This window comes from Ceratotherium simum, chromosome 9, assembly GCF_057802395.1.
Source record: "Ceratotherium simum simum isolate JZ-2026a chromosome 9, ASM5780239v1, whole genome shotgun sequence".
Lineage (NCBI taxonomy): Eukaryota > Metazoa > Chordata > Mammalia > Perissodactyla > Rhinocerotidae > Ceratotherium > Ceratotherium simum.
In genome coordinates this window covers 16,078,035-16,100,475 of record NC_141908.1, presented here as the reverse complement: position 1 = coordinate 16,100,475, position 22,441 = coordinate 16,078,035, and the positions used below count along the sequence as shown (strand labels likewise).

Genomic DNA, 22,441 nt, shown 5'->3' with positions numbered 1-22,441 from the left:
CAAGTCAACCCATAATATATAGTCATCTTTAAAAGAGATTTTGAAAAAGAGATAAAGGTCTTTTTTTTTTTATTGATGTCATAATAGTTTATAATGTTGTGAGATTGCAGTTGTACATTATTATTTGTCAGTCACTACATAAATGTGCCCCTTCACCCCTTGTGCCCACCCCCCAACTCCCTTTCCCCTGATAACCACCAAACTGTTCTCTCTGTCTGTGTGTTAGTTTATCTTCCACATATGAGTGAATTGTCTTTTTCTGTCTGGCTTATTTCATTTAACATAATACCCTCCAGGTCCATCCATGTTGTTGCCAATGAGACGATTTTGTCTTTTTCTTATGGCTGAGTAGTAGTCCATTCTATATATATACCGCATCTTCTTTATCTAGTCATCTGTCGATGGACATTTGGGTTGCTTCCACTTCTTCGCTATAGTGAATAACGCCGCAATGAACATAGGGGTGCATAAACCTCTTTGGATTGTTGATTTCAAGTTCTTTGGATAAATACCCAGATGTGGGATAGCTGGATCATAAGGTATTTCTATTTCTAATTTTTTGAGCAATCTCCATACTGTTTTCCATAGAAGCTGCACCATTTTGCATTCCCACCAGCAGTGAATGAAGGTTCCCTTTTCTCCACATCCTTTCCAACATTTGTTATTTTTTGTTTAGTGATTATAGCCATTCTCACGGCTGTAAGGTGATATCTTAGTGTAGTTTTGGTTTGCATTTCCCTGATGATTGGTGATGTTGAACATCTTTTCATATGCCTGTTAGCCATCTGTGTATCTTCCTTGGAAAAATGTCTGTTTCATATCCTCTGCCCATTTTTTGTTCAGGTTATTTGTTTTTTTGTTGTTCAGTTGTGTGAGTTCTTTGTATATTATGGAAATTAATGCCTTGTTGGATATATGATTTGCAAATATCTTCTCCCAGCTGGTGGGTTGTCTTTTCATTTTGATCCTGGTTTCCTTTGCTTTGCAGAAGCTCTTTAGTCTGATGAAGTCCCACTTGTTTATTTTTCCTTTTGTTTCCCTTGCCCAAGTAGATGTGGAATTCGAAAAGATCCCTCTAAGACCGATGGCAAAGAGTGTTCTGCCTGTATTTTCTTCTAGGAGTTTTATAATTTCAGGTCTTACCTTCAAGTCTTGAATGCGTTTTGAGTTAATTTTCGTATATGGTGAAAGATAATGGTCTACTTTCATTCTTTTGCATGTGGCTGTCCAGTTTTCCCAGCACCGTTTATCGAAGAGACTTTCCTTTCTCCATTCTATGTTCTTAGCTCCTTTGTCGAAGATGTGTGGTTTTATTTCTGGATTTTTAATTCTGCTCCATTGATCTGTATGTCTGTTTTTGTACCAGTACCGTGCTATTTTGATTATTATAGCTTTGTAGTATATTTTGAAGTCAGGGATTGTGATGCCTCCAGCTTTGTTCTTTTTTCTCAGGATGGCTTTAGCTGTTCGGGGTCTTTTGTTGCCCCATATGAATTTTAGGATTCTTTGTTTTATTTCCATGAAGAATGTCATTGGGATTCTGATTGGGATTGCATTGAATCTGTAGATTGCTTTAAGTAGTATGGACATTTTAACTATGTTTATTCTTCCAATCCATGTGCGTGGGATATCTTTCTATTTCTTTATGTTATTGTTGATTACTTTCAATAATGTCTTATAATTTTCATTGTATAGGTCTTTCACCTCCTTGGTTAAATTTTTTCTTAGATATTTTATTCTTTTTGTTGTGAGATAAAGTTCTTTTATATTTACTCACTTAACATTTCCATGCTCTTTATTTCTTTGTGTAGGTCCAGATTTCCATCTGGCATCATTTTCTTTCTGCCTGAATGATAGCTTTTAACATTTCTTATAGTGATGGTCTACTGGCTATGAATTCTTTCACCTTATGTAGTCTCTTGAAAAAGGCTTTATTTTGCCTTCGTTTTTGAAAGATATTTTTGCTTAGTATAGAATTTTAAGTTGACAGTTTCTTAAAGTATTTTAAAGATGTTGCTCTACCGTTTTCTGGCTTACATTGTTTCTGAAAATAAGTCTGCTGTCATTCCTGTGTTTGTTCCTTTGTAATGTTTCTTACGTGTCCAGCTGCCTTCAAGATTTTCTCTGTATATTCCTGGTTCGTTAGTTTTCAGCAATTTGATTGTGATGTATCTAAATGTGGTTTTCTTCATTTCTTCTCCTTGGGGCTTGTGCGTTTATTATATCTGTGGATTTGTAGTTGTCATCATATCTGAAAAGATTTTGTCCATTATTTCTTCACATATGTTTTCTATCTCTCCTTTCCCTCCTTATCTTTGGTTTCCAGTTACATGTATATTAGGCCACTTGAAGTTGTCTCACAGTTCACTGATGCTCTGTTCATTTTTTTTCTAATCTTTTCTCTCTGTCATTTTAGTTAGTTTCTATTTCTGTGTTTTTAAGTTCACTATTTTTTCTTTATTGTCTGATCTACTGTAACCACATTTAATGTATTTTTTATTTCAGATATTTTATTTTTATTCTTAGAAATTCTATTTGGGCCTTTTTGTATCTTCCATTTCTCTCCCTCTTATTTCCGTTGATCTTCTTGATCATATGGAATATACAGTAGCTGTTGTAATGTCCTTGTCTGCTAATTCTGTCATCTTTGGCATATCTGTTTCTTTCCCTATTGATCAGTTTTTCTCCTGGGCAGGTGTTGTATTTTCCTGCTTCCTTGCATGCTTATAATTTTTGACTGGATACTATATATTCACATTGTTATGTCCTGGAATTTTGGACTCCTTTAAATATTTTAAGTTTTTTTTCTGGGACACAGTTAATTTACTAGGAATCAGTTTGATCCTTTCAAGGGCTCCTTTTAAATGTTGTTAAGCAAGTCTAGAACAACCTTTTGCCTAGGCCTGCTTTATCCCCATTGTTGAGGCAGTACTCTTCTATGGACTTGATGCCATGTGTTTGAGGTCTTGCAACTCTGGCTAGTGGGAACATAAACTATCCCCAGTTATCTATGAGCTTTGGAGAGTGTTCTGCCCACTCCTTCCCAGAGGTTCTTTCTCTGGCCTTGTGTTTTCCTCACATGAATGTGATGATTCCTAGTCAGCTCAGGTGTTACTGTCTTCAGATCTCCAGAGCTCTCTGTCTGTGCAGCTCCTTCCACTTTAGTAGTCTTACTTGCAAACTGTAGCCACGTTGACCTCCCTGAAATCTGAATTCTATATCTGCAACTTAGTGAGACCACCAGACTCTGTTTGGGTTCTCCCTCCCAGTATTGCTGCCTGGCAGAGAGATGGGATGTTCATAGCACTCACCTTATTTGTGTTCCCTTCCCTTAGGGATCACTGCCCTACTCAGCCTGTTGTCTATGTCTGAAAACCTTTATTTCATATAATGTCCTGTTCTCTTTTTAAGGTGAGAAGATAAATCCAATTCTTAATAGTCTCTCGTGACCAGATGAGGACATCCCTAATATTCTTTGTTAATGAAATTTAATTGTGCTACGTTATTTTACTCATATCAGTAAATTTCTGAGTTCTTTCTGCAGAATTTAATTATGATGATGCATGGAGTGCCTCAGGCTTGTGAAATTGGTACCTACTTTATTAAGTAAAATTATAGCCAGTTTGTGCATTAATGATCAAATTTCCTACAATGCAATCAGATTTTTTACTGAAATTATATAAAATATTTAAAAATAATATCTTAAGTCTGCCATCTAAAACATTTAAGATTTCTGAAATTTATTATTTCTATGTTATTGAGTCATTTCAGTTTTGGTTATATACTCTTAACGGTGGGAGAATAAATCTGTGTGTGTGGTCATTCTTCATAATATCTGTACAGTGTTATGAATTCTATGATAAGTAAACTGTGAGCAATACAGTTGAAGGATAAAGACTAGAAGAATTCTCCTGGGAAAAAGCAGTGCTAGAGAATACAAATAGATTAACCTGAGAAATTGGTCTTTAATGGTTCATTATTTAGGTTGTATTAATTTTTAAAACATTGAAAGTAAATTTGACACTTTTTTTTCATTTAGGCTGAAGGGTATGTGATTGGCAGCTGTATTAAGCACATCCCAATTGCAGGACGAGATATAACATATTTTATTCAGCAGTTGCTGAGAGACCGAGAAGTAGGAATACCTCCAGAGCAATCCTTGGAAACTGCTAAGGCAGTAAAGGTAAAAGTAACCATAAGAATGTAGTTCAGTTAGAAATTAAAATCAAATTTATAATATTAACATGAAAAATTAAGTGAAGAACAGTACTTAAAAAAAAACTTGGTAGCCAGTTACAAATCACTACTCTTAATTATATTTGTGTTTTCTCTGTATTACTTGTGGAAATTATTGGAGATTATCAACCCTTTGCCTGTTCTCTCCACATTTCACGTTTGAGAGAACTAACATGTAAGAACATTTATACCAATTGACTTGAACATATATTTTGTGATTATTCCCTTTAGTAAAAATAATTAGTTCACTTCAGAGTCCTCACATCTCAATTTCTTCACTGAATTCTTTATTTTAATCCTAACGGTTTTCTCTTACAAAAATTTTTTTGATATGATTGATTCATTTGGCTATTAGAATAGAGGTGATGGTTGGGTCAACTGATAGGGCAAATAGAAGAAAAATGTGAAGGCTATGTAAAGTATTTTAATAATTTGTCTTCTATATAAATCTTTATTATGTCAGTGCTTCCTGCAAACTATCAAAATACTTAACATTGCTTTTTAAATTTATTGTTTGCCAGTATACCTAAAAAATTTCAATGGGTCTCTCACATATGTTTTGAATAAGTAAAAGCTAAACTGCCCTGGCAAAAATAACATTTATTTGCCTATCTTTGCATGATTATAGGGTTTTCTTGACTCGTCAAAGGTTAGGAATGGAAGTGAATTTACTACTTCCTAGGTAGTAAAGGAATTATTAAGTGGCTGCCAAAGTCATCCCAAGTTTGTGGCATCAAAATTACACATAAAAAATTAACATGAACACTATTGTTTCAATAGCTTTGGGAAATCGATGGGGTTTTAAAAAATAACAAAAACTCCAGAGATTTAAATCTGTTCTTGAGAATATTGATACTTAGTTTGAATGTCTTTTAAGGATCATCATTTCCATGCAGTTCCTTCTTCCAAAGTTTGGAGAAAGAAGACCTAATATAATTAAATTGTCCTTTGTTTTCCAATATTCTTTCACTTTATGTCTTTTGATTATCAGTAATAATATTTGCATCTCTCTTGGATAGAATCCTTGATGTATAAAAATATGTGAAATATATGTTTTTCTATAAAAACCAATATGAAACTGCCAGTCAGGAATCCATAAATTGCAAATAGAATATTATAACTCATAACAGTTTTAAATTGCATTTTTGATGGAAGCTTTTACTTAGAGCATATAACCAAATATGCAACAGTTCAGTCTTGCAGGTGATATACTGAAAATGAATATTTTATGTTTTCAACCTTTTTTCTTTTGCTCATTTACTTAGACCGTAATCACTTTTGTTCCAGATAGGTATTAATCTTAATATTTTAGTAATTATTAATCTATAATATTTTTTGTGGTTGTATCAACTATTTATTCTCCAGTTCTGTGTGTATTTTATGCTTTCTCCTCTCTAGAATACAAGCTTAATTAATTGCTGAAATAGTATAAAATGTTGGATGACACTAATGAATGTTTTCCTGAAATAATATGAAAATAATAGAAATCAACTCTATCAAATCTTATTCTAGTCGTATGTGAAGTAAGAAGTTATGTGTAGGAGATGGGCTGCTTATTTATACTGCACATGTGATAATATCCTAACATAAAATTGTCTTCAGCTTAATTTCCTAATTTTATTTTCTGAAGATATTTTTTCGTTTGATTCTGGTTTACTGTAAATAAGCCATCCTTTTTTACTTTTTCTAAAACAGGAGGGAAAAATGACTCGTTTCTTTGTTTTTCTAGGAGCGCTATAGTTATGTCTGCCCCGATTTAGTAAAAGAATTTAACAAGTATGACACAGATGGAACAAAGTGGATTAAACAGTATACTGGCATCAATGCTATCTCAAAGAAAGAATTTTCCATTGATGTTGGTTATGAGAGATTCTTGGGACCTGAAATCTTTTTTCATCCAGAGGTAAGTGGTTTTTAGATGGAATTGTTTTGAAATATTGAGCAGAAAATAACAATCAACTATAAGAAATTCAGAGAGAATTAATCTCAGGAACTTTCTTTGGTATACTAAAATACTGTAGTGACTCATATTTTTCAAGAAAAAAATGCCTTTGTTAAAACAGGCTAAACAGTTACTATTTCTCATGCATTTAGAAAATGAAACTTCTGCCTCTTTAATATTTGTGCCTTATGTAGTACCATGGAAAGGGAGGAGCTTTAACATTTATGGTCATTTAAGTAAAATATTTTGGAAAAGGTTCTAGAAAGTTGTCCTCCCCCCACCTTGTGTAAAATGATGATTTTACAAAGAACCTTCAATGGACTTTGACAAAGAACCTTCACTTGACTATCATAATAAAATATTTAACTATTAGCAAAATAGCCTTCTGTCTCCATGAAATGTTAACAACATATAGGCTGTATTAAATTAATGAAATATGTGGTTTTAATAATGAAAGATTCTTCTAGTAACTTAGTATAAGAAATTTAACTTTATTAATAGACTTAGTAACATTAAATGCCTACTCTGTTTATTTAGCATGAAGAGCAGTTCTTACTCGGCAAATAGTAAGTGAATATGGTTTTCATGGTCTCAGTTTAAGCCTTAAGTATTCAAGATTAAAAATTATTTTAATTTGATCTTACCGAGCTCAAAGAATAAGAGAGATGAATATGTAAACAGGTAGAGTTGCTTTAATGAATGCATGTACCTGGTGAGGCTATAAGAACAAAGAGCATCTAAGCCTGCTTGGGAGAACCAGGGAAACTTCTTAGAAGAGATAACAGTAGAACGGAGACTTAAAGGATGAATGGGTATTCGTCAGGCTGGTATGTTAAGGGGATATATTTCTGCCAGAGGAGATAAGCTAGATAGAGGTCTGGGATGTGAGAGAGCTAGATAATAAAAGTATAAAGAAAGGGAGTGGTAGTTAGATGGTCTCCAGCAAGTGTTCATGGACCAGATTATGAGGGACTAATATACTGGTTTCTGTAGTGCAGAAATGTTCAGCATGGAAATGATATAGATTTATGTATGGTATTAGAAAGGTCACTCTGGTTGCACTGGGTCAGATAGGTTGGAACAGAGATGTGAATTGTGTTGGAAACAGGTGAGTTTATTGCAGTTTTCCAGGGGAAAGATAAATAATGTCAGTAGGTCAATGAGAATGAGAAAGGAAGTGAGAGAAAGACTACAATCAACATGACTTACTGATTGCTTAAATGTGAGGAGAGTAAGAATATGAAGAATCTGTGATGATTTCTAGGTTTGTAACTTGAGTAGCTAGATGTGCCATCCACTGAAATTAAGAATACTAAAGGGGAAGAATAGATGAGGTAGAAACAGGAGATGAGTTTATTATGCATCTTAAAAAGGTTCAAAAATGAACATTTGGGTTCTAAAGGTTTTTGTTTTTATTTATTTATTTATTTATTTATTTATTTTTAATTTTTTGTTTATTGCAGTAACATTGGTTTATAACATTGTAAAAGTTTCAGGTGTACATCAGTGTACTTCTATTTCTGCATAGATTACATCATCTTCATCACCAAAATACTAATTACAACCCATCACTACACACATGTACCGAATTATCCCTTTCTTGAACTGAGGTTTGTGTCCTCGAGTGAGGACAGATATGAAGTCATTACCATATATGGGGCAAAGGAAGAGGTTGGCTAGGGAGAGGAGGTGGAGTGAGAAGAAGGGGAAGAATGGAGCCCCAGTGAACACTGTACTTTATGCACAGGTGGAGTAGGAGGAACCTGCAAAGAATACAGAATACGGAAAGGGGGAAGCCAAGCCAAGGAAGGGGCTGTGGTCCTAACATTGAGAAAAGTGAATGTTTCAAGGAGGAAGGTTAAATAGTGTCAGTTGCTACAGTGAGGTAATGGAGGAAACTTGAGAGATACTCATGGGTTTGTAGCATGCAGATTATTGGTGGTCCTAGGGAAGCAATTTCAATGGAATGGTGTAATAGAGGCAGCCTGTTGAATTAGTGAGAGGGGAAGATTTAGGAATCGACAGTGTGGGCATCCTGTGAGGTGGCTCTGAAAGAAAAACATAGTGGCTACTGGAGACTGGTAAGAAGTCAGTTGCAAGAATAAGGCTGAAGTTAGTTTTATTTTTAGGAGAGGTTATTCCAGTGACAGAGGTGAAGAGTTAAGTCTGGGTACAGGAAAATGTGGGAACAAGCTGGGAAGGGCAGCAGAACAGGCAGGTAGTTGAGGAAGTTCACCATCATAGTTCATAGTTTTATTTTTTTTCATGAAGTAGAATCAAGCTGTTGTGTTGGGGGAAGGGATTGGACATAAGGTTGAGGGCTGGGAGAGAATAGTGACTTTTATGATCATTAGTGAGGGGAATTGAGTGGGTGACTAGGGAATGCATATTAATGGTAGTGGGGCACCACTGAAGTTAGATACCCAAAACTTTTAGTCATGCAGTAGTATTTTTCCCCCAGGCAGTTGTGGGAAAGGAGCAAAGGATTTTGACAAGGCAGGGGTTAAAGTGTCACAACATAGAGAAGAGAGGGAATCCAGAAGGCTGAGTTACTTAGAGATAGTGAGGGATGCAGGCAGGGATTGGCGATCATGATGAATTGGCATATAGTTGGAAATTGGGAATATGCACCAGAAGGATAAGGCATTGTGGTCAGGTAAGTGTATGGGAGTTTTTAAGATTGTAGATGGCAAATTTTCTTTGCAATTTTTTAAATAAAAGTTTAAAAGGATATATGCACATAGTTTTAAAAGGCAGATAACACTGACAGGCTTAAAACAAAAATGGCAGCTCCTCACCTCCTGCTCCCACTCCCTCACGCCTTTTGTGTTCGGGAGAGCAACTGCTAGCTCTTACTTAGCCATTACTCTTGATGATGACCTCCAGATTGCCAAATACTGTGCTTGTACTGCTGCTTTTTGATATATCAATATAAATAGTTTATCTACTAACCTCCTTTTTAGATTAGTTGATTTTTTTCTAGATCCTCTTTTCCTTCAGCCTGTTCATATGTTAATATTATACGTATTTGCTTAATCAATAGTATCATAGTATTTATAGTATTACACCTGTGAATGTTGTTCACTTCTGATGCAGTAGTATATGATTATTTTTTCTCTAAAAATTTAGGTTTTTGATATAATTTTGTTTTGTTTCTTCATTTGTGTCATTTTGTTTGTTCATTTATTCATTCTTCCATTTATTCATGGGAGTTGTAATTAATTGCCTGGTTGTACAAGGTCTGGAAGGGAACCTGGGGGTCTCACTGTTCCATGTAGAGAATTGTAACGATTCTTTTAAGTCTTGTTTTACCTTTCTTTGTGTGGTTTCTTTTATCTTCAGTTTCTTGGAGTTTTGAAGATTCTACAGGGTGAATTCATTTCTTACCAATATACCCCTCTGGAAGTACTTAAGATGTAACATTCCTTTTTTGTCCTCTAAACAGGGTTGAAATATTTTATTCATTATTTCCTTGCCTCCTCTTTTTGTCCTTTGGCATTTACCTTTCCTTTTACTTTCCTTCTGTCATTTTAGTGGGTATTCAAGAGGATGGAGAGAGAGATAACCAACCTCATGTAACTGGAAGTCAGGGTAGATTTTCTCATGGGGCCATGTATATGTGAGTGGCTTAAGTAGAAATGGATTAAAGGTCACTTGAGTTAAGGAACCATCAATTGTTTTGAAGTTGAGATGTTAGAAAGAGATATTAAAACCCCAAGTTGAGGACAGGATTTAGAATATTGTAGGAGATCCTGAACCAAAATCCTAGATGAAGAGGATCATTACCACAAGATAGATAATAGCATGGAAGATAGGAGATATGTTGGATTTCAAAGGAGGAAGCATTTGAGTGGAATATTCTTTAGAGATGTCCTTACCTAATGTCTTGACTGTCTTAAAAACCCTGAAACATTAGATATGTAAATAAAATGTGTTTGGTTGTGTAATATTGCTTAGGAAAAGAATAGTTGTCTGGTTGTTATCTTGCTGCTGTTTCATATATATTTTTTTCCATTAAATAATCTTGATTGTTTCATATACCAAGTTTTTTTCATTAAGTTTTTTAAAATTTTGAAACATCTTTTACTCTCCATAGCTTTATTTTCCTTGTAAGTTATTTCTTCTATGAGAAATATGTTTTCTTTTTAAGTTACTTTTTTAAAATCAGTTATGTATATGCACATTGTTTAAAAGTCCTAGTTATTTAAATTCTAACAAAAACCAGGAGTGCCCTGCATGCTTCTCTCCCTATTTTTTATTTCTAGAGGTAAGCACTTCAAACTTTTTTAGTTGATTCTTTTGGTGATTGTCTCCATAGCTGTAAATTGCTTTGGTTATATTGCAACTTCAAATTTTTTCAGTTTTAAAAGGCATTTTCTATCAACTTTCAGCTATGGAAGAAGAAGATGGCCTTTTCTCTCCTTCTGTTCCCACCCAAAATAGTACCTTTTCAATTCCTTTTTTCCCAATAGTTACATTATAATTTCAGTTAGGTCAAAATTTGGTCCTGATATATATATATGTTGTGTGTGTGTGTGCTCGCGAGGAAGATCAGCTCTGAGCTAACATCCATGCCAATCTTCTTCTTTTTGCTGAGGAAGACTGGCCCTGAGCGAACATCTATTGCCAATCCTCCTTCTTTTTCTCCCCAAAGCCCTAGTAGATAGTTGTATGTCATAGTTGCACATCCTCCTAGTTGTTGTATGTGTACCGCCACCTCAGCATGGCCGGACAAGCGTGCATTGGTGGTGCCCAGGATCCGAACCCGGGCTGCCAGTAGCAGAGTGCGTGTACTTAATTGCTAAGCCACGGGGCTGGCCCCTCAGTCCTTATATTTTTGTGAACACAACATTTTATTTTATTCTGATTTTATTCAGGTCTGAGCCATGTAGTTTACCATGAAATATTTTCATATCCTATATTTTGTTTTCTGTGGAGTCACTAATAAATTGCTTAGTTTTAAAATAATTATCATTAATTTACCTTTAAACTCTGTCCACCAGTTTTATAACTGTCTTCTCAGGATATTAAGATACATGGGGTTTTTAGTCAATTTAATTTTCCAGATCATCTGATATGTCCCAATCTGAACCTGTTTCCTTTAACACCTGATGTAGAGTTGTCATATTCCTTCACCATCATTCTGAGGATTCCATTTGCCTCTCTCTTGTGTTGGATCCCTCTTTTCTATATCCTGTATCTTTCTCTTTCTTGCTGTCCACTTTTTATTTTGGTGGAGATCATCTGCCAATAGGAATCCTGATAAAAAGGGTACAAGGGAGATGAAAATTTTAAAATCTTGCATGTCTGAAAGTGTGTTCATTTTATCTTCACGCTTGTTTGATAGTTTGGGTATAGAATTCTAGATTGGAAATCATTTTCCTTCAGTATTTTGAAGCTGTTGCTTGATTGCCTTCCATGATAACTTGAAGTAAAAAAACCATTCTGATTTCTAAACCTTGTATAGGACCTGTTTTTTTCTCTCCAGATGCTTATAGATCTCTTTGTCCCTTAGAATTCTGATATGCTGTTTATTTTCTCTTCTAGTTGCTCTTTGTCTTTGTGGTCTAATCTCTAAGTGATTTCTTCAACTTTACCTTCTGAACCTCCTATTGGATTTTTTATTTTTGGTAACATCTTTAATTTTCAAGAGCTTCCCCTACCCCTGCTTTTGAGCGTTCTTTTTTATGCTGTTTTCTCTCCATACTTTTGGGATTATGCCTTTTAAAAAAATTCTCTTTATTGGTGCTTTTAGTAGAGTGTTGGGAGAGAGCAAGTTAAGATATGTGTGTTCAGTTTACCATGTTTTCCAAGAAAAGACCTATTTTTTTATATTGTATGAACTGTGTCCGTTCACAAGTGAAGTTTAAGGTTCTTTCTCCAGTAATTTTAGGTATTTCTGTGTCATAGTTCCTCTGTCATTTGAAGGATTCGCTTGTTTTTTGTTTTGGCTAGATGAAAATATGGGCATCTGAACTTGAACACTGAAGATAAAATATATGAAAGAGTAGGGAAATTTATTTTTGAACTGCTAAATTCATCACAAATACTTGAAAACTGTTTTTAGAAGGAATGGGTTTGACACTTTGATTTTTTTTTTTGAAGGAAATTAAATTTTTTTGACAAAGCTATTTGGACTACTGTCTGTACTTGGGTGTATTCTCTACTCTCTAAATTTTTCAGGTGAGAAAAAAGATATTTCTCATTTGATAGCCCTTTGCGGTAATATAAAGACCTGATCAGTAAGAGGCATGACTCATCTTTCCGCTAAAAGTGAAAGAAATGGCCTAAAAATATTCTTAATAGAGACCCTAGGTTGAGCTTGTTAGTATTAAAGTATTGAATAACCTCCAACAATTTATTGTTAATTTGTTTATTGTTAATTCTTTTTTTTTTTTTTCCTTCATTTCTTTGCTAAATACTTGCTTGCTGCTTTACTCCATATTATTCTACTCTTTCTTACCTGGCATTCTGCAGCATAATAGTCCCTGAGATTTTTCAAAAGATATACTGAAGTCAGACTTCATTTCTTTCTAAATAAGAATTTCTGTGAGTGGATCCAGGGTATGTGAATATTTAAAGGTTCTGTAAATTTTTTCTTTTGTATATTCCTGATTAAAAACTATTATGAGAAGGGCACAGAGATATAGCATAGGAATGAATGACCCTATCCCTGCCTTTTACTTGCTCATGGTATAGCGGATAAACTGTCTTAAAGGTAGAGAAAGAATTATGGGAAGGTTAAGCTCTTGTGCCTGTGTGTGTGTATATTATTGTTTCAGGTAAATACTGAAGAGTATGCTAACAAAGGACAATGTAGAGAATTTGCAGGTTCTGTATTGTTGATAACACTTTTTAAAATGAACATCATAGAACATATTTTCTATCAAATTGTTAATGTTCTCTGTCCAGATTTGGAGGATTAAATCTCTTAAGAAAATGACAGGTTCTCAGGTTGAAGTATCATTATGGAATTGTAAAAGTGTAATATTTTCAGAACTGAAGTTTCCTTAAGAGATTTCATAGTCTAAAGCCTATAAAGGTTGTCCAAGATCATGAATGTAATCATGGAAAATAAAATTTTTAGGATTTCAATTCTGCTGCTCATTCCAGTTAATCATCGACTAAGCCCTTCCATGCCTGTAACCTGAGCTTGTCTGTAAATGGCGTAGAGAGCAGCTAAGTTGAGCTATATCCTGCCATTTTTTCACAGAATAGAATATGGACTACCTCGGACAGATAAAACGTACCCTAGTCTATAGGTTGGGTTGGTTATCAAGGCTCAGTGTGAACCACATTTCTATACTCACTGTATATCCCTGTTAGGGTTCCTTAATACGTTCATCAGTGTGCTGCAAAAAGGTAGATTTTGGCTGATAGTTTTCTTTTCTCTTATTATAGTAATAAAGGTCAGTAGAATTTTTGTTAGAGATATTTTACTTTACTAAATTAAAATATTTTGTATCATTATGCTTTGTCACTTAAGTAACATTAAATCTCTTTTCATTGTATGCCCATCCTCTAAATAATTTAAAACTAATTTAAAAACTGGAAAAAAATTGATACATACTTAATAATTATCAATCAACTGATTATAGAATCAATTTAATGAAAAAAGGAATGTTGTCTTTCCCATCCGCACAACCTAATTGTAAAAATGAGAGGACAAGAGAGGTGGTTGGCAGCCCGTTTTCTAGATAATATTTTAAATTTTATTCATTTTCAGTAAAGTATACTTGTTTATTTCTGACAAATAAGAGCTAGATTTTGACCTTTAATTTTTAAGCTAGGAAAAATTCTATCTAGCATTTCCTTTCCAATTTTAAAGAGCAATACATGGACACTTAGATATATTTTTGAAAAATTTTAGTAAAATGAGATCTTTGTTTCAGAGTACAAGTTTAATTCGGAGGTTTAGCATTTGAAAACTTGATGTTTTTCCTTTTTGTAGTTCCCCTCAGGAAATATACAGTATAATTTAGCAGGGCCATAGGCATGCATGTAAAAATAAATGATGGGGAAGAAAGGAAGCCTTTTCCTAATATTATTTCTTCTTGTATAAGGTCTCTTTGTTGTATATAATAATGTTGCCCATTAAATTAAGTTTTTAAAAATTTATTATTTTCAATTTTCCATTTCCATAATGATTTTAATTATCAACTTTCCGTTTCAAACCTACCTACCTAACCAGTCTGTTAAAATTCTTGAAAGTATGTTGTATAATACACATGTACCTACTACCCCAAATAAACACATACTAATATTTTAACATTTCTTGTATTGAGATTTTTTTTAACAAATAAAATATTACAGAAAGAGTACCTTCCCCAGACCCTTTCCTTTCTCTCCTTCCTTTTCATCCTTTCTTCTTCCTTCTGAAGTAATCACTGTCATGAATTTAGTGTATATTCAGTCCATGTTTTTAAATGTATGTGTATCCATAAAAACACATATTTTTAAAAGATTTACATATATGGAATCATTCAAGTTTCTCTGAAGTTAGCTCTTTTAAAAATGAATTTTTAAAATTCTTTTATTTATTTTTCTCTATTTCTTTATTTGTTTTGTTTATTGCAGTAACATTGGTTTATAACATTGTATAAATTTCAGGTGTACCTCATTATACTTCTATTTCTGCATAGATTACATCACTTTCACCACCCAAATACTAATTACAATCCATCACCACACACATGTGCCGAATCAGCCCTTTTGCCCTCCTCCTTCCCCCTGCCCCTCTGGTAAACCACCAATCCATTTAAAATTCTTTTAAAATGCTTTTGAGTGTCAATTATTTGAAAATAGTTTATTTTGACTATGGTATATCATCATGTGAATATACAGCTCATTCTTGTTATTCACAGTAGGTATTCTTGTAAAGTTGCTGTGAACACTGAATTATTGACTACTGAACCATTGCTCCTAGGGGAAATACAGGGTTAGGTTCCCAGGAACCTCGGGTAACAACATTTTTGTTTACCTGTAAATACATAACCATGTTTTATATGTGTTTCTGTTTAAAGACACATTATTTGATATATATTGTTGATTCATTAACATTGAACTCATGGCCAACAGCACAATAAGTCATGCCTGAATAAAGCTTATCCAACACATGTATTTTTCCTGTAAGGCACATCATAGCCTTCTTGTGTTTAGGAACAGTAGACAGCACTTCAGCTCTATGTTTGGGTGCCATTTTAAACAGCAAAATCACCCACAAAATATGAAAACTGTGGCACTAAATAGATTGTGAAAAGGACATTTATAGTATGAAAGCTGAAATGAGAAGGCAGAGCACTGCCTTGTTTGACCTCAGCTATGAATGTGCAAGTCAGCCAACTCAAACTTGCACAGCTCTGCGCATGTACACACCTATGAATGACTGTGAAAGCACCACGGGTGTTGATTTTAGGCTTACAAATAAATTTTAAGGAGTAGGAAAATTTGCAAATACCAAATCTGTGAATAAGGAGGATTGACTCTACAACATTTTATGTATTTCACACTCTATTGATGGACTTATGGGTTGCTTTTGCTCTTATAAACAAAGCTGCAGTGAATATGCGTATATGTAACAGCATAGGGGTGTGGGAGTTCCTTTGGGGTTTGTTCTAAGAAGTGGAGTTTAATAGTGTGTACATTTTCAATTTTATTAGATATTGCCAAATCGTTCTCCAACGTGGTTACATCAATGTATATTCTCAGCAGTGTAAAGAGTTCCAGTTTACCAAGATTTTTGCCAGCTCATGGTATACATGTGGTTTACATTTTTGCTATTCTGATGGTTATAAAATGGTACATATCATCATTTTAATTTCTTCTGAAGTCACTGATTTCAGTGTCTTCAATTTGAATCAGAGACCAGAATATATGATTTCTAAAAGTCCTTTTGTTTTTGAACTGAAAACTTTTTAAATTTTTTATTGTGGTGTTTAAGTCAGTAGTGATCTAATCTCTATCATATATCCAACTTTACTTTTCAGTTTGCTAATCCAGACTTTACTCAGCCTATCTCAGAAGTTGTAGATGAAGTAATTCAGAATTGTCCTATTGACGTCAGACGTCCTCTCTACAAGGTCAGTTTTTACAGCAAAATTGTTATTCAAGGTCCTACTTTTAAATTTTCTTTTTATTGTTGAATATTAAATTTAAAAACACCTCTCTTCATGAGGATATAATGTTTCTTTTATCTTTAAAATTTTTCTTCTTTCTCTTTAAATAAAGGTCATGCTTATTTATTTATTTTTCTCCTTTAATACAGAATATTGTGCTCTCTGGAGGCTCAACCATGTTCAGGGACTTCGGACGTCGCTTGCAAAGAGATTTGAAAAGAACTGTAGATGCCAGGCTGAAATTAAGTGAGGAATTGAGTGGTGGTAGATTAAAGGTTGGTTTTCTCAATTATTGGTGGGAAAGTTGAAGGTGCTTTGATTATTGTAATGGGGATGGGAAATGTCTGCCAACTTTTGCTCTTATTTAGGAAGATAAGAGGAACCTATCAGCTATTCTCATGGAAAGTGGTTAAGATTATAAATTTATGTCCGTGATATTCTTGGTCATTTGATTCCTCTCGGATATTAACTATATTTCTGGAAAACATCCTTAGTTACAGCTGTGAGAAAGATTTTTTTGATATTTCTCTACACAGATAACTTATATTTAGTAGATTCCTTTCATATTCCAGGGATAATATTCTTTATGGATCCACAACATTTTAAATACCCCTGTAGAAAGACAATAAAGCAGAGTTGAGAGAGATATGTTGATGTTGGGTGGTCAAGCCTGCTTTCACAGACTGACTCTAGCTTCCCACATAGCAGCCTCATAGTGTGAAATCAAATTGGTGGTTCAGCAAAATAACCTTTTTATTATGTGTCCTGGACTTTTGGGCTTGCTGTCAAAAAATCAAAATTAATTTTAAATTCTCAGATGTCTGCTTTATATTTATGAGACAAATTTCCAGTAAATTTTATGTTTTATCCTTGTTAAATGTAGAATATTGAAGCAAAACATTGATTCAGAGGATACATTGCTAAATCAAACACATTTTATTCAACTCGGAAAATTACCAAGAATGAGGGCTCCATCAGAGGCTATCACAGTCATTCAAAATTATTTAAAAGTAAAATACAGCACTCTGGGGTTTGCTCGTTAAGAAATTGGATGACTGCTGACTGTTTTTGGCCCCTAAATTTTGATTGTCTTAAACCTATCCCATGAAGTGCAATAAAAAGTATGTTTAAGTAGTTGGTTACTTTGTAATGACTCATTACAGATTCATAAAATGAAAAAAGAAATGCTGTTTTTGAGTATAGTGGTTCAATAAAGTAAAAATGTTTTAACGTATTTTTAAGCTTCCTGTACGTTTCTAAATGAGAAACGAAGGATTTTTTTCCCCCAGTGATGTCAGCACTGTACTGACATATCTAACAATGTACAAAAAACCCTGTATACTGGAGGACTCTGCCTACTTCCCTTTTATTTTACTCGATAGTCATTTTTATAAATCATCATAATGTCTTTATATATCTATCTAAATCTGGCTGCTTCTCTTTCAATTTGTAATTTTTAATAGCAACCAAATAGCTTTTTTTAACAAAAAAATAAGCCATATCTTTTTATGACATGTAAGTTTTTGAACTTTTTATTTTGAAATAATTTCATTCTTCAGAAAAGTTGCGGGGCTGGCCCAGTGGCACAAACGGTAAAGTGCGCGCGCTCCGCTGTGGCGGCCCGGGGTTTGCCGGTTCGGATCCCGGGCATGCACCGATGCACTGCTTGGCAAGCCATGCTGTGGCAGCGTCCCATATAAAGTGGAGGAAGATGTGCATGGATGTTAGCCCAGGGCCAGTCTTCCTCAGCAAAAAGAGGAGGATTGGCAGATGGTAGCACAGGGCTGATCTTCCTCACAAAAAAAAAAAAGAAAAGTTGCAAAACCTCATAGAAGGAATTGCTGTGTATCATTCACCAGGATTCCCCAAATGTTAGCACTTATCGTATTTGCTTTATTATTCTATTTCTGTAAATATATACACAAATATGTACACATAACGTACACATGCAAACATTATTTCTGAACTATTTGAGACTAAGTTGCAAATATGATGGCCCATTACCCCTAAATGTTTTAGTGTGTCTTTCCTGAAAACAGGTCATTAAAATTATCAAAATCACGAAATTAGCATTGATAAAATATATTATTTAGTTATAGACCTGATTCAGATTTCACTTGTTCTCCCATTATTGTCCTTTATAGCAAAAGGAAAGAAAATACATATTTTTTCTGGTCTGGGATCCAATCTAGGATCACATGTTTAAATTAGTTATCCTGTCCCTTCAGTCTGGATCAAGTCATGAGTCTCTTTTGTCTTTTATAACCTTAACGTTTTTTGAAGCGTAAAGCCCATTTATTTTTCAGAATGTTTCTCAATTTAGGGTTGTCTGGTGTTTCCTCATGATTAGGTTCAGTTTATTCACTTTTGGCAGTAATATGACAAAAGTGATGTTCTGTCTCCTTTTTAGTGCATTGTATCACCAGACAGATGATATGATTTGTCCCATATGTTAACTTTGATCATTTGGTTAAAGTTGTGTCTGCCAGGGTTCTCTACTATAAAAGTTACCATTTTTTCCTTTATATTTAATAAGAACCTTATGGGGAGATACTTTCAGACTATGTAACTATCCTGTTTCTCATCAAACTTTCATCCACTGGTTTTAACATCCATTTTTCTTTCCTAAAATAGTCGTTACTGTGGTAGTTGCCAAGTGGTATTTTGCAAATTTCATCATTTCTTCTATGTTTTTTATTCTTAGTTTACTGTAAGGAAGAGTTTTCCCTTCTCCTTCATTCTTTCATTCATTCAGTAATATCTGTATGAGCTCTCGATTTCTCATTTATTCTTTAAGCTATATTGTCAATATCATTGTGATATAATATCAATATATCGTTAATACTGTTAATATTATTAATTTTGATGCTCAGATTTTTTCACATTTGGCGGGTGGGAGCCATGCATGGTGGCTTTTATCCTTTTGACGTGGCCCCATTATTCTTCAAGCACTTCCTTGCTTTCTGGCACAGCAAGATATTCCAGTCTCATCTTGCACTTTCTCCAGTCTTGGAATCGGCATTTTTTTTTAAAGCACCTTGTTGTTTTTAGGGAGAATTCTATTAAGGAACTAAGTTTTAGACATTGGGTATATTCATTGCTACTGGGAGGTCACTGCTTCTAGGCCTTCTTGGCACATGCACACACACACATCTATGTCTAGTTCTCTATATAAATTAAAAACTATGAATTCATACTGATACTGCCAGTCCTAGCCTTCTACCTTTCCATATTTATAATGACAGTGGGAAACCCTCTGACAGTAAGAAACCTGCCTTCCATTATCTACAGTATATTTATGTTTTTGCTCAATCCTGGAATATGTATATAGTAGTTTCGGAATTGTTAATCCATACCACCGTGAGAAATAAACCTACTAACTACTGTTGAGTATTTGCTTAGTTTTTATCTTAAGCCTGAGGGCATAGTCATAATACTGTGTTCATTAGTTACATGGGTTACTCCCTTCCCCCACTTCAGTGTGGTTATGTTTTAAAAAAAAACAAAATTGGCTTAATTTGTTTCTTTTGTATTCTGTTTTGCCTGTGCGCTTCCTGCCTCTTTTAAATTAAAGTTTTATTTATTTTTGAATATGTGAAACCTTATGTTTTTTGTGTGTGTACAATTAAGATTAAATGATACAGAAATTGATATTTGAATTTACTATTGAACTGATCTTACTGTGTCTTTTAGCCAAAACCTATTGATGTACAAGTCATTACACACCATATGCAGCGATATGCAGTTTGGTTTGGAGGATCAATGCTGGCTTCCACGGTAAGTGAGATGAAGCTTACTTTTAAAATTTGTTTTTTTTTTTTTAGATGTAAGAATCTGTCAGTACTTGTACAATTTAGAAGAACAAGGGAAATTTCTTTAAATTTTATCTAAATATTGCATTGGAAAGTTTTAAAATTGGATACATATGTACATAGTATTTTAAAAAATGGAAGTCATTTAGATTTAATGTTCGTATTTCTCTTTGCTTGCTAGATGTTTTTTTAGTGAGCTAAATTTAGAGCTTTTAAATTTATCTGTAGGGAGAATTCTTTTAACCCTGTGGTAATACAGATATCAGAAGGTCGTTGGTTTTTTTGTGTGAATATTTAAAAGCATTAACGTAAGAGTTACATTTCATTGCACAGGAAGTATAATGTTCTAAACTGAGTAGAGGGAATTTTTTTAAGCCCTCTCCCCAAACCAAAACATCTTAAAGCCCCTTTAAAAGATATTATAATAACATCATTAGCCTACTGAATATTGGTGCTTTATCCTGTAGTGCACAGAATATTGAATAAAATGAAGGAGCTTTTATCTGAATTATTGTAAACTATACAAGCTTGAATTTAAAACCCTTTAAAAATAAAAGGTAGAAGTTATTTTATTCCTTAATTTTAGTCATCTTCAGTTGTGCCATATAACCTAGTTGAGTTTGTAACTTTGCCCTTTGAGAAATGAGATGAGAGAGAGCATGAAATAGTCTGTCTATCCCAGAACCTGAGTGAGGAAAGCAAGTTGATCTAGAAGTTTCTGTAGCATGACTAAGTGTAGTTTATCTGTACATTAGATTAATGCTGCTGCTTTAGATCATTGTTTCAGTGTATGATGTGGGAAAACCTCAGTAGAATAGTCTGGGCATTTGAGAATCAACCTTCCATTTGTCGAAATTTCAAAATCCTCAGAGAAACAGATGTTGAGGAGGGAGATGAAGGGACATGAGTTAAATGCTCCTTTTCCTTTCTGATACAGATTTATAACTGATTTTACGTCGTCGTTGCTAGAACCTCTAAGCTTTGTTCAAGTACCATGGATGGACTAATAATAAACATTTTAGGTTTAACAAATTTATTTTAAAGCATATCAAAAAGCAGTAGATTTTTGACCTTTATAAAAATGTTTTTTATTTTCAGCCTGAGTTCTACCAAGTATGCCACACCAAAAAGGATTATGAAGAAATTGGACCTAGCATTTGTCGTCACAATCCAGTGTTTGGAGTTATGTCGTAAAATTGACTTCATAGTTATTGGGGTTAGGGAGGTGGGGAAGAAATAATCTTTCTGATTACCTGTTTTGTCTGGATGGCTGGTTTTGAAGTTTTAAACCTGACTTGAAATAATAAGACCAAACATAATTATACAGGAATATTTTAATAAGTATATCAACATGCGAATGTAGAGGAGAGCCAAAATGATTTAAGTGGTTTTTTTTTTTTAGATTAAATATTTGAAACTTATATGTAACAAAAAGAAGTGGGTTTTAGTTCTTTCTGTGCCCTGATATTTTGTATATTGTTGAATTATCCAAGATTTGATGGGATTTATCGGTATGTAGATAGCTCTATAATGCTTGAATTGTACACTTCTAAGTGTGCAGTGCAAGAGCTTGTTTATATTTCATACTTTTTATACTTTGAGGAAAAAAGTCAAAGAAAAACTAGTATTTGAGGATAAAAAAGTGACCAAGTAAAGGATAAATTCAAAAAATAGCCTCATGAGACTTGGCATACACACACACTCATGGGATTCCAGTTGTTACGAATTGCTTCTATCCCCCGTACCCCCCCAATGATCTTCTTTGCAAGTGCTTTTGGGACTAAGAAGCTAGTATCTTGGATTAACTGATGCCTGCTTAGTGCTTTCTGATTACTTGCATTCTGTTTCTCGCTTTAAAGGAAAAGTAAAGACAAGACTGTTGGAGCAGTATTGCAGTTCTGTAGTGTCATTTCTTATTAAAAATGAATAATTTGATTACCAAAATTGGTATATTTAAAGCCTAACACCATTCTAATAAAGGCACAAATTTCTTTTTAAGACTTGTTTCAAGCTCTTTAATCTCTTTATAAGTTAACTAATAAATCTATTTTCTTCAAACCTCTGCAATAGTTCTTTAAAATCACAACAGTTGGTTAGCAAGCTGACTTTTTTATGTGCTCTAAACAAATAGTTGTGAACTTTTAATATGTTGAGTGCTTTCATTTTGATAACTGGATATCCAACTGATATTTTCATTTGTATAACTCATTTGCAGTCTGGAAATTTTTTTAGTGCCGGTCCCTGACATATCATGGAAAGTTAATTTTCTTTGCATTTTAAAATATCTGGATCATGAAGAAAAAGTGATAAAAATAAATTAAAACTGAATTACCTTT

General features: G+C 33.9%; 1 protein-coding gene across 1 annotated transcript in view; it reads left to right on the top strand.

Moving 5' to 3' along the window:
• Positions 1-22,441, top strand: part of ACTR3 (actin related protein 3) — a 61,929-nt gene extending 39,488 nt beyond the window's left edge. Inside the window, exons 7-12 of the mRNA XM_004423884.3 lie at positions 4,040-4,183; positions 5,966-6,139; positions 16,165-16,257; positions 16,443-16,568; positions 19,987-20,070; positions 21,204-22,441. Coding sequence (XP_004423941.1) covers positions 4,040-4,183; positions 5,966-6,139; positions 16,165-16,257; positions 16,443-16,568; positions 19,987-20,070; positions 21,204-21,299 — 717 coding nt within the window. The 3' untranslated portion in view covers positions 21,300-22,441. The remainder of the gene's footprint in view (positions 1-4,039; positions 4,184-5,965; positions 6,140-16,164; positions 16,258-16,442; positions 16,569-19,986; positions 20,071-21,203) is intronic.